This window comes from Lutjanus erythropterus, chromosome 13 (assembly GCF_056507025.1).
Source record: "Lutjanus erythropterus isolate fLutEry1 chromosome 13, fLutEry1.hap2, whole genome shotgun sequence".
Lineage (NCBI taxonomy): Eukaryota > Metazoa > Chordata > Actinopteri > Lutjaniformes > Lutjanidae > Lutjanus > Lutjanus erythropterus.
In genome coordinates, this window is record NC_139329.1 from 25,088,307 (window position 1) to 25,101,880 (window position 13,574).

At 41.0% G+C, this 13,574-nt stretch overlaps 1 protein-coding gene across 1 annotated transcript; it reads left to right on the forward strand.

The window, feature by feature from the left end:
- Positions 1 to 1,268: 1,268 nt before the first annotated feature.
- On the forward strand, positions 1,269 to 13,147 carry ciartb (circadian associated repressor of transcription b). The gene is made up of 6 exons (XM_084734211.1): positions 1,269 to 1,426; positions 4,480 to 4,957; positions 5,331 to 5,406; positions 6,819 to 6,897; positions 9,560 to 9,686; positions 11,526 to 13,147. Exons 2-6 carry the CDS (start codon positions 4,520 to 4,522, stop codon positions 11,916 to 11,918), a joined length of 1,113 nt encoding a protein of 370 aa, XP_084590337.1. The 5' UTR covers positions 1,269 to 1,426; positions 4,480 to 4,519; the 3' UTR covers positions 11,919 to 13,147.
- The last annotated feature ends 427 nt before the right edge of the window (positions 13,148 to 13,574 follow it).

Below are 13,574 nucleotides of genomic sequence, written 5' to 3' on the forward strand. Positions count from 1 at the left end.
AGCAACTAATGTTGAATATTAAGTCAAGGTAAAAAAACAAAAACAAAAAAAAAACCAAACAGATAATAAATAATAAGATTTCAATATCTTAGTCCCTTTATAAAAATCATATAGTACTGCAATTCTGAGTTAAAATGATTGATTTAGCCAATGGAATCTGGCAGAGCGAGAGAAACAATATTTTTCCCATTCGTCTAGTACTCCCCTCTGCTTCTTCAAACTGACGGCCATCTATTATGGGTGACACACTGACTATGAATAAGTACCTCATACAACCCCACATCAAACTATCCCTTTAATGCCTCAACAATAATATAATAATATAACACTGATATGTTATATCGCATTCTGCCTCAGGAGAATTTTTATTTTACTTTTGATACTTTAAGAACATTTTACCAACTATTTTGTGGCACTGCTACTTTTATTTCCATAAATATTCTGAATACTTCTTCCATAGGGTAAATTTATTCTAGGGGTTATGAAACTTTTTCATGTCAAGGACTCCCACAATAAATGGACATTAGACCACATACCACTAATTTTTAAAGGATTATGTCTTAAGGAATCACCTCTGAGTATTTTTTCAGGTTTGAAGATACTACGGCCTTCATACTAAATCGATATACTATAAAACAAGGATGAGTATATGAATAACAATCAGTTGAACCAGGCAGACCTATTTCTTCCTTTGTTCCAACTTCCAAAGAACGTGATAATAGTTATTCCTCACTTTGCTGGGGACCCCCAACGGCCCACTCAAAAACCCCCTGTCGGTCCCCAGACCCCAGTTTGAAAACCACTGTTCTAGGGAAATGGTCGTCTAGACAAGATTGCCAGACAGACCTTCTTCAAATATATTCTGGTGCTGAAGTGTCCTTGGGCAAAACGCTTACATGAACTATCACAGTTGTTCTTGGAAAAACTGCTGAGTGCGCCTTTACGCACGCTGCTCAGCTCAGCTTTCTGACATGCCACAAGTCAGGCATCATCGTCCGGATGATATAATGAGGAAGAATGCCTGTAGAATGACCAAAACTAGCCCCGGATTGACTTTTCGCCCAGCTGCTGAAATGAAACCGATCCGCGTGTCCACGTGTTTGTGTCATTTGCATGTCATTTGCATATGTAAACCGGCCCTGCCTATCGCTCCGCAGCTGCACGCAGACGAGAAGCCGATTTGTCGGTCGGGGGCGTCGGAGGAGCAAATGGGAGAGCCGGTGAGCGCTGGTCCCGCCCTCCCAGACACGTTGCCTTGGGAGAAGCAACACGGGCCGATCGCTGGCTGTACCGTCTCCCCACTCACTCACACGCCGCACGTCCAGCACATCAGCTGCTCTCTGCCCCGCCGACAGTCCTGCTGGATTTACCGCTACAGAACAGCCGGACGGAGAGTTGCGACGACCAGCCGCTCCATCCTGGGAAGGTACGTCGATCCGCGTCTCAATCAACACTGAGAAATACGCGGAACATCTCCGGTTATTTGTGTTTGTGTGTGAGATTATTTTTCACGGTCCTTTCAGTCATCCAGAGGAATCTGACGCAGACACGATCGCAAATAAATTTGGTGATGGAGGTTTAATGACAGGACATTACAGACAAAGGCGGTACAATGATAACCGCTCCTGTCCGACTGTCGTTTCTGCTTTTATATAATCCAACAGTGCATGCTGCCAAATTCACTATGACTGATGAGGAAGTCTATTGTGTCTGTTACCCAACTGATGAGAAACCTGCATCGGATCCGATCATTCACATGATCATTTTTTAGTTTTTTTTCACTTACATTTCTAATATCTGACCTCCGGATGAGTGTACTATCTTCATTTAATTCACGTTTATCACCTTTTTTTTTTTTTTTGGTCAAAATTATAGTGTGTGAAGTGGAGGGCATCTCTTTTCGTGTGCCCCACCTACACAGGTAGATGGAGACATGGAGAACATAAAGGCTGTGTGGTGTGAATGCATTTTTTTTTTATCAAAGAAATGTGTGTCACATAAAGGCATATGTGTAACTAGAAGCTTTTATCAGTAGTGTAATTTGAATTTCTCTCTGAAACACTGACAGACTCTAGGCCTAGGTGTGTGTGGTGCATTCAAAGGCCCGGGACAAGTGAAAATTTGAACAAGTGTGGTGTGTTATGTTGTTTTATGGCAGAATAAATGCAAAAATTTAGTCATGGCACTCACTTTACCTTGTTTTTGTTAAGCTGTATTAAATATAATGAGGGAAATGGCTACATCAAGTCTTTTCATATCCAAATGTTTGACCGAGAAGATCATTGTATTATAGGACGTCTGCTTGGACATAGTACGATATGATTTAAATAGTATGAATATGCCACAAAAGTTACATAATGAACTTGCACAGGTATTCTGACCTTCAAATAGATACAAATAGATGTTATTTCTTTATCAAGATTTATTATACATATATTCTAATTAGATTGATAATTGGAAATAAGTTTTAATTTGATATATACTACAGTATGTATCACAAGGATTTATACATATTTTACTTTGTTTGTCATTTCACACTCATGAGGTTGAATATTAAAACAGTATAAGGTTTCATTGGATATCCTGAATCTTGATACTGCTCTACTGTAATTCCATGCTCTCAGTATTTGGATATAAAATACTTTTTTTTGCATCTGTTCCCCTGCTGTGTGATCGCCTGGCCACTGCACAAACATTTTCTTTGCACATCATTTTGTTTTCAGTAAAATTGCTCAACTGTGGTCTCTGCTCTCAGAGGCCACATTATAGCCTGCAATCGGAAACGTCCAAGTTTATTTTTTTGTCTTGTTTTTGTTATGTTAGAGCTTGTAAAAATCAGTAAGCGTCTGCTCCACCCTCCTCTGTAACAACAAGATCAGAAGGTGGTCATCCTGAGAGACAAAGAACTGGGGAGCAATTAACTCCCCTAGCCCTCAAATTTCACAGGAGACAAGAGACATGCCAGGCGTTAACCACTCTTAACACCAAAAATAATTCATGTGACGAAAATTCTCACCTCCTTTTTATCTACTAATCACTGAGGAAACATGTTGGGAGGGATGCAAAGATCCCACAAGCAATTAGGCATCCGTGAAGAGCAGTTTTTATTCACGAGGAGTTCTGCATGTTATGAACAAACAGTGCCGGGCTCTCATTCTGTAAAATCCCCCTTTTTTCTCCCCACAAGTGTCACTTTGTGTTGACGGGAGGTCTGCAGTCTGAGGCGCTGGTCGTCATGGTGGCAGACCCCTGCCCCCTTTGAATAAACAACCTAACAATGTTTATGAATGAGTGTGGTGGTAGCAGCTGGCAGACCAGCTGATAGATAGAGGCTGAATGGGGGAAATGACTCAAGCTGGCCACCGTGAAACATAAGAAATTTGTCCCGGTGTGACGTCATGATGTAGAGATTTATAGTGGCAGTAACTGTGAGAGACAAAGATTGTGTGAGTGTGTGAGGGCTTTGCAGGGTCATTGTGAACACTGGACTGTTTGCTTTTGATGGTGGCTGGTCCGTGTTTACTGGCTCAGGTGTTGCATCTGCAAAACAAACAGGTCATTGTGGCCTCAGCAACTGTGTCTCACTGCCACCATCTGTTCAGAGTGCTCTGCTTTGTCTGTGCGTTTATTCAGGTCTGCTTGGTTGGATGTGCAAGGTCTTTTTGGATTTTTATTTTATGTTCACCCAAGGACACTTCAAAAGGGTGTTTTGTCTGCTGCTGCATATATCTGAGCTCTTATCTGGCTTGAATTTATTGCTTTCCAGCTACCAGGGCTGCAACTACCAGTTATATTCATTATGGATTAATCTGTTGAACATTTCCAGATTAATCAATCAGTTGTTTGGTCCATAAAATGTCAGGAATTGCAAAAATGTTTCCTGAAGCCCAAGATGATGTCCACAAATGTCTTTTTCTGTCCACAACTGTGGTTTTGGATACAATATGTATCACAATACCGAGGTTACAATTCAAAATATTGTAATATATTGCAAAACTATGAGTAGGTGAGGTATATTATATATTTTTTAAATCTTATTTTGAGTATACTGTGAAAGCATAAAGGAAACAACACCATATGCATAAAATCTAAGTTACAAAGTTTACTTTTTTGCAGTCAGATCAGTGATGATCGATAACAACACTGCTACCTAGCAGTTGGGGGTTTAAACACAACGTGTTTCACAATGTCACGATACAGTGTTTTTGAGAATTGATGCAGTATTATAAAACATAATATTGAGATACTCAAGTATATCAATATTTTCTTATATTCCTACCAAAGGAACAAAAAAAGAATTTGAGAAGCTGAAAATAGAGAATTTGGACAGTTTTTCTCAAAAAGTAGTTGGCGATTTATCAGCTGATCATTGCAGCTGGTCTAGCTACAGTTTCTCATGTTCATTACTGTGTTGCCTGCTGTTTTTTTTTACGTTCCTGTATTGTTGAATTATATTAAGCATGATTTTCTGTCTGTCAGGTCAGTGATGGTCAGTGCGAGTTAGAGCCTGCAGCCGAGGATGTCTGCTACAGATTCGGACAACTCCATTGACTGGCTGGCTAGTGACTATGAGGACAATGAAAGCGAACAGGAGTTTGACTGTACCAGAAAGCACAGCCAGACAGAGGCCCCTCCATCCCCCAGCAGCACCCCGCCACCGCCACACCTGGGCCCGTCTGACAACAGCTGCCACCGGAGCAGCGAGGTGAAGGAGGGCGACAGTAACTGGAGCGAGGTCAGGGAGGCCTCCGGTCGGGGATCTCCCCCTGGCTGCTGCATGGAGACGTGGGACAGCAGCAACACTGGACTGTATAAAAGACAGCAAGGAGAGAAAACGAATGGCAAAAACACTCAGCAAGCACTGAAGAGACCTCGCAGCTCCACGGAGGAGGAGGAGTGCAAGGAACGGCAGCTCATTTCCAACATGTCAGAGAAGAACCGACTTTTCAGCCGTAAGGTGAGCACCTCTGTGACTTGTGTCTGTGGTTGTCAGCAAAACTAGAGCGTGCCCTTTTACCTAGATCAACAGTGTCTCGTGTGTGACATTTCCAGTAATGATGACCCTCCCTCACAACTCTATAAGCAGCATTAGTCATGCTTTTCTGAAGAACCGCAGTCAGTGTTATCATAAGTCAAAGTCAGTGAATCAGCATGTCAGTAAAGGGAGTTTAAGGGTTACTTATCTATCCAAATCATATCAAATATGAAAATGATGTTGAGCCACTTTTTCATCAAAATGAGCAGCAGTTTGATATCAGCTTTTCAAAAGGTTTCTGAATACATTTTAACAGATATATATCACCTAAAACTGAATCTGCTCTCATTTTCAGTGCATGGAGCTACAATGCTACATTCATCCACTGTCATCTATCTTGAATGGCCTTCGATCAGGGAGATACAGAGAACGTAAGTCGATCATTTCATATCTTTTTTTATTTTTAATTTTAGAACAGTCTCCACAGTGTCTCTCTCACATTGAAAAAATAATAAAAGATGTGGTTTGATAATGTAGCGTGGGGTCATGGGAATTGTTTTCTTTCAAGCAGCCACCTCTATCTGACATGAATTGGCTTCATGGATGACTTTCAGTCACGTCGCCTACTTCCTGTCTCACTCTCAACGTATCCAACATATCCTATGTTTGCCTGAAGGTTATTGCAACTAGTGAACTAGCTAGCAACAGCTAGCAGGAAACACACCATCACCTAAATCAATACACAACTCAACTAAATATAGAACATTTGTCAAGTGTTTTTAGACATTTTAATATGTTAATGTTACATACGCTGTTACAAACACTAGACCTGTTATATGTTTTGTTGAGTTAGGTACCTGCATTATCCCAATTGTTTCCAACATTGATCAAACTCAGAGAAATCTGTAATTTATTCTAAGTAACAGCATGTTTTCCTATTAGCTACTAGTAGCTTTAAGTTCTGGGGTAACATAAAATATGTTGGATACACCCGTGAGGACAGATGCCGCGAATAAACAAATGCAGCTTAAATACAGCTCGTCCGTCAACATGATTTCTGTCTGAGTCATGTCAGACAGATTTTCACCAGTGGTGGTTGTTTAACAATATAGAAGACAACTCCCATGTTCCCACACTATTTCATGATGTCATCAAAATATGTCCTTTGTTATCACTTTAATTTGAGAGAGAGGTTCTTCTTGGCGGAGCTTGCATATGGTGTTTTTAACTCAACCATCTCTTAGTTGAGTCTACCCGTCTGTGTCTCAGGGAAAAACAATAGACTGGATATACAGTGTACCACTGTCTTTGGAATACTTGTCCCTGAGATTTGAGAGTGAGATGCCTGAAAGATGTATTGTTCTAGGACTATCAAGTAACCACAAGTATTTCCTGTGTGTGGTTCCATCTTATGGAGTTCATTTTGGGTAAAGGTTCACTTAGTAACAACACCGATTGAAAAATGTTCCCTTTTTAGAGATTTTATGTTATTATTTTACTAAGTGAGAACATACAATGTCACACTTATTTGTAAGTTAGCTGCCCGGCACTCAGAGGTGAGTGGTGAGAACAGGCTGTACCACAGTTTCCAGTAAAGCAGCTGCTGTTTATGAGTCATTATACACATTATGAGGGTCTCTGGGAGGTAGCCATGTTCAGACAGGTTCTGAAAAGTGCTTCATTTGGGATCTTTGTCAGACCCAGACCTTGTGTGACCCGACACTTCCTGGCCATGGAGGCGGGGAGTCTGTTCACATTTCACACAACCCATATGCTCGGCAGACTCGGCCCCGCAGTCAACACAGTTCATGTGGCTCATGGTACAACTTTTCCTCTTTTCCAGGACTCAGCAGTTTCCAGGAGAGTGTGGCCATGGACAGGATCCAGAGGATCATGGGTGTCCTGCAGAACCCCTGCATGGGGTGAGTGTCCTCAGCATGGCCAACATACTGTTACACATGGAGCAATGAGCTCTATCCTCTTATAATATTTGGTATATCTCCTGTTTATGTCTCATTTAGCTACTAGAGTTGTCACAATGCCAAAGGTTTAAACTTTGATACAACACCAGTAGAAAAAAAACAGATACTTGATACCTCTTTCAACACCACGACAAAGAGAAAAAAAATAGTTTGGCACACAAAATAGGTAGTGAAATATGTTTTTTTCTTTTTTTTTTTAAATTAACAACCTGCACAAAGTGCTGCAAGCCAAATGTTAGGCAGGACAATAAAGACTGAAAAGAATAGAGGTCTTGAATGAAGACTTAGCTAATTTTTCACATAGCTTTGGCTCTTTCAATACTATAATTAACAGAATTTTTTTCCTTTTAAACACATAGTATTGAAAAAGCATTGGTACTTTTGACAACCTTAGTAGCTAAGAACTCGTTGTGAGACATATGTACGCTTTGTGCAGCCTGTGTTGTGTCACTGTTTCTGAAATGGAAAACCTCTGTTGCTTCAGAGCTTCTTCCAATCCGATCACAATTACACCTACAATACACTCAGCCCCAGCAGCACGCAGCTACAATAGCTTGAAATGGTGTTTGCTGCCTGTGGGTCAAAGTGGTCTCCAGCATATCTGCGACACATGGCTCACAGCAGGTTGCCTGGCGAGGAGCTGCTACCCCCACATATTCAGGATAAATTTACTGCCGAGATGGCTGGCTCGCACTATAGCTGGGCATCTTGTTAAAAATGTATCAGGCTCCACTGTGGGAGCAGCACACTTGTGTCTGCTTGATTAGCTCTCCACTGGCCAGACGATATAATGGAGGATGATATCACCGCTTTCAAAGGAGAAAGTCTCGGTCCCTGTAATACAATCATTTTTCAATGTTTTGGGGTTTGTTTTACATTATAAAGTAGCTTAAAATTGTATGATTTAGAATCTGATTTTGCATACTCAAGCACAAGGCAATATGGTTGAAATCGATATCACAATATCAATAATAAGGACGATAAAAAGTCCACAATATACTGAACAGAATACTGTTTATAAAATAATAAATCTGATGCATACAGAATTTTTGTTCATATAAAATTCGTTTTTTCCTTGTAACTTCAAGTGCTTCTGCTTTCCATATTTAATGAAATACAATAAAATTAGCCTACCATGACCCAAGCATGTGCTTCAAATTGCCATTAGCAGCAAAAAATAAATAAAATAAAAAAGAATCCCCAAACAAGGCAGCAGGCATAAAATAAAACAATAAGACATCTAATATCCTTATAGATATATAGGTATATCATGAGATATCTTTATACTGTGATATTTGGTATATTGTTGCATTCCTGATCAATAAGAATATTTTCTGATAAATTGTATATACAGTTTATGAAAAGAAAATCTAACAGTGTGTGATTTATTGGACAAAAGCACAAACTTATATAGCTAATTTTGTAAGTTTTTGATCTCAGTTTCCTTTAAATCTCAATTTGGACTTGTTCTACAACTAATTATCATGTTTACAAATATTACTCTCTTGGAATTCATTAATTTAGTCTATAAAATGTCAGAAAATTGTGAAAAGTCACAATTTTTCTGAGTCTAACCAAATAATAAAAATTATTTTAGCACTCATTTGGAAAACAAAATTTTATAGACTCATAGCACATTCTGATGTTATCAAGATGATTTGATTGCACTGAAAGTCTGCCAATACACTTCATGTACCATTTTCTTCGGAATGGAAAGTATTACTATATGCACGAGAAGCCAAGCTTGTCTGTCTCACGGTGCACATTTGCATTGAGGTATAGATACAGATATAAGATAAAGTGCTGCTGAATTTGGCACAGACTAATTGGAGCCCTCACCCGCCAGCTGCTGCCTTAATGTGGGAGACAAAGCGTGGGTGTGGCAGCCTCCCTGCAGCCAGCCGGGGCAGAGGCTGGAAGGTGGACTAAACCCCTCCCCCACCCCCCCCACCCCCGTACTCCCGCCTCCCTCCCTCCGTCACTCCCTGTGCCTGCTCTGTGTTGCCAGCTGGCAGCCCCTGCAGCAACACAATGGTAGATAGGATCAAAGTGACTTTTTTAGCAGTCACTGTAGCGGATAATCTTTCACATGAATTTAACATGCTCTGAATGGAATATAGCAGGAAGGTGCTGATCATATGACACGGGCTAATCCCAACCCACCATCTGGTTCTGACGGGTGGGAGTCATTTGGGCCGCTGCTCTCTGCTGCCCACCTCCAATGAGATCTGCGTCACAGCAACTAGTTTATTTTCACAATGACGCTGTTGGAGGCCGTTGTGGCTTTGGTGTTTATATTTAGAGGCGAGCAGAACTATTATACATCAGGCCACGTGTGAGCTCAAAACATGTGAGAAATGTACTTAAGACAGTTCCACCCCACACACACTCACACACTCTCACACAGCACGGGCTTTGCTAAGTGAATATAAGTGTTCACTCACTGTTCAAGATTGCGTATTTCCTGTGTGAGGCAGATGGAGAGATAAGATTTCAATGAGGAGGTTGGAAAGATTTTTGGTAGATTGCTCAGATTCATGCCCGATAGCTTGAGTAATTATTTCTTTCTCTCTTTCTCCCCCCCACCCCTTTTTTTTTCCAGGGAGAAATATTTTAATATCATTCTTAAAATGGAGGAAATGCTGAAGAGCTGGTTCCCTAATGTTAAACTCCAAGACCAACTCGCTGTCACCCAGACAGAGGAAGCCGTTCCTACCAAGAAACCCAAGGTAAAGTAGTAAAAAAACAAAAAAGAAGAAGAAGAAGCAGAAACGTGGTGTAGAAACTCTTCCGTTAGACAAGGCCTGCTGCCAAGAACATATGGTGACGACACAGAGAAAGAGGGACTAAAATATCTATTATTATTTAATCACAGGTCTGGGATGGGGAAGAGAGGATTAAAAGCTATTTTTACTGAGGTATTACTGCAGTCTCAGGTTTGCTAAGAACAATGACAGAGGAGAAAAGGTAATTTTGGAGGAGTGTCCCTGAGGGGATAAGAAAGGTCAGAATACTATGGAACATTCCTTTGCATTTAATTGGTGAGGATTAATTTCTACGGCTAATCCTGACACACCCTTCCATAAACAGGAATTTCATGTACCTTTTTTGTTGTCAGTCACCACAAAGAAGCTGTTTTGCTCTTAATAACCAGTCATACTGTTTGTTATAGCTACATGGTCACTTTAAAGCTGCTATAATTGATATTTTTACTTAAACAACGGATGAAATTACTATTCGTAATGTGAAAAGGGTCACTCATTGTGACAAATCCACTGAGCATTATCATCTAATTCTTCAGTTGTTAGCTCAACAGAGCTTTTTTTTTTGCTTCATTCAGTTCACTGTTTTGGTGTTTTTACTTTTCACTGTTTTGGCTATCATCAGTGTTTCCAGCCACAGCAGGCAGCTGTTTTGAGTCATAAATCTCTGATAAACGTGGTGTGCCAAGTGCACCAAACAACAGGCAGATTAAGTTAGCAGCTAGCTAGTGAACATAGTGGAACAGTCAGTCACTAAAAGTTTATCTCAGGACATGTGACAGACCAAAAAAGAGCTAAAAGGAGAGAGATTATTTCACTTTATTGGGTGGCAAGAAATACAACTTCAAATAAATATCAATGTTGCTCTATATCTGCTGAATGCATAAAAGGGTAACTGCTTGTTAAAAAATTAGCCATTTTACTAGGTCACAGTATACCAGCATTGTGTTTACAACTTGTTTTGCTTTCTCCAAATGGCTAAAAAAAATCAGTTATTGCAGATTTAAAGCCATAATCTTTATGTGATTATAACATATTTCACATTATTCTGGTATACTGTTGGTTGTATTTATATATATATGTATATAAAATAATATTTTTCTAGGTTATAGAGATGTGTGAACCACAGTTATAACCACTGCCGCTGTGGTTAGTCTGCGAATTGAGCAGGCCGAGTAATTATACGCATCATCACACTGGTGCAGGGCATCAAAAAAAAAAAGACAACACCTTTACACTTACTGCACAGTTTTTAAAAGTTAACGTTCTGATTTACAGGGAAATAGGGTGTGTCTCCACACTAAGAGAGATGCTGTGTGCGCATTTATGCACAAGGGACAGCAGCGCAACTTCTTACTGTAGAGTATTCAATTTTGTTTTGTAAATGTCCCACAAGATTTGCCGCAGTGACTGAACACTACATGCATGGAAATGTTTAAAATGACTGAAAGAGTGAAGAAAACAGTCATACATCAAAACAACACAATAAATAAATCACCTGGAAAGCTTGTGCGGCTTGACATAATTTAAAAGCTAATATAGCATACAGAGATGGATAGAATTGTGGGTCTCCAAATATGAGAAAATGAAACATTCGTGTGGGTGGCATGATTTATGCAGACATGTGGATTCGGACTCAGTGCCCATCTGCACATCACTACTAGAGGGCCTGGAGTATCTGGCAGGGACACAGGATAAAAATAAAAAAATAGAAATCAGCACTCTACGTTTACCATTTGTTATTGATCAATGGAAGTAATAAACAGAATAAATGAAATTAAACTGTGTTTCTTACTTTCCCCACAGCTATCTCCAGTGACCACCACAGCAGCCGTGAGCCCCGTCACCATCAGCGACCCTCCAGCCGGCGTCAAAGCCCTGAGAGTCACCGACCTCACTCCTCCTGGAGCCTACTCCGCCAGTAACCTGAAGTGGCTCCACACTTCACCCATCTGCTCCCCTACAGCAGAGCAGGCCCAGGCTGGCCCCAGGCACCTGCTGTCCCCCAGAGACAGAGACCTAACGCAGGACAACGCTGTGTCCTCCAGCACGGACAGCCACACTAAGACAGACTCGGTGCCCAGGGGCCCTCCGCCGGGTAAAATCAACGCGCCCTGTCTAGAGAGGCTCCTTAAGTCGACAGAAAGCATCATCACCCGCAAGGGGACGGGCGGTTTGATGGACAGCAGCTGGTCCTAGTCCACACAGAGGGCTGGGTGTCCAGCTGTAAGCACCGCACAGCCCAGCTTCGCCTTGCCCACCCTGCCGGGGAGCCAGTCAGCTCGCTTAGCCCATTCCAGCCTTCAGGGGAAACAGGAGCCTTCATAAGGGACGCCACAGATTCCTCTTTAATGTGGAAGGAGTGTGGACGGACATGTTGTACGCTCTGTATGGGAATGTGCCCTCTCTGACATGACAAGTGTCTGCTTTAGTTCCCTTTTGTTGACTTATCTTGTTTTTTTGTTTGCACTCTTGAATAGCGTGTGTGAGAGTGGGAAGGATAGATTTCACATGCCGAAATCGCCGGAGCGAGTGATTTCACAACTGAATTGTTCCCACTGGCTTGTAGATGCAATAATAATGTTTGAGTATCTGTGAAACCGCCATTATGCCTGAAAGGGAAAGAATTGCAAGACTAGTTTGAGCTGGAAGGGAGTATTTCAGATATCCAGACATGTCAGTGGTCTACATATTGTTGTGCTGAAAAGTGGGTGAAATGTGATGTTATTCCCCCCCTCCACCCCCAACCCCTCATGACTCCACTCTTAAGTTTATTGATGTGACTGTTACTCATTTGTATACTTTATAAATAAGTCTTTTGGTACAACTGTTCTACCTCAGTGGGCACCACGTCACAGTTAGTGAGTAGGAATGTGAACGCTACGCTCAAAAAGTCACCTCACCAGATCTGCAGTGAGCCAAATGGCCTCTGACAGCGAGGTCCGCAGTACGAGTCATTCTGCTTGTACAAACAGAGGATGCTCTCTCCGTGGGGATGCTCTCGTGGCCTGACTGGTGCCATTGTAAAGAATGTCAACTGCAGATTTATTTTTTCGAGTCTCCCAGTAGAAGGCAAACAGTGCCTGTAACGTCAAGCTGTGCCTGTAAGCCTGTTTGATAAAAGAGAGAGAACCATTCAGAATACCTGCTCCTCTGTGGGATGTACAAATCAGGAATTCTCACTCTCCTGCCATTCTCCTGTATCAAGTAAATTATTCAGATCTTGCCAACTACTTTCTGTGGTGGAGTAGAACAATTCTTTTATTTTGCCACAGAACTGGACAGTATGTTAGACCAGCAGAGAGGGACAAGGTATTTCTCTGTGTAAATCTTACAGAAAGGTTGTCGATTTACCCTGAAAAGTGGCCTTTATAGTGTGAAATTTTATACTTTCAAAATAAATGTGGTTATCTTTGTTTGATGCAGAATGGCTACAGATTCTTTTATTGTAGATTTTCTCAACAAGCGGTGTATTCATGGAGTACCAGTGTAAGAAGCTAAGCAGAGTACTGTAGTGGACAGGGTCAGCAACAAAAAAAGTATCTTAGCCACTTAGAAAAGGTCCACTGAGGAAAATCAGTGTCAATTCAAGTGTACAATTTAAAATATTTTCACTGTTTTAACTGCAGAGAATCAGCAAGGTTTTTTGCTCTTAAATGTCCCCAAAGCTTCAATGTTCAAAGCATTTTATACCTCGAATGTGTCAAGATTACATTATATATCTCTTTATTCCATTGTTCCACTCAGCTCTTTTACCTTAATGTTGGTTGAAATATTCAGAACCACTTTGCAGTAACACAGAAACCCTTATTTTAAAGGGTAAGACACAGGGGCAATGACCAAGTGTGTCAGCAA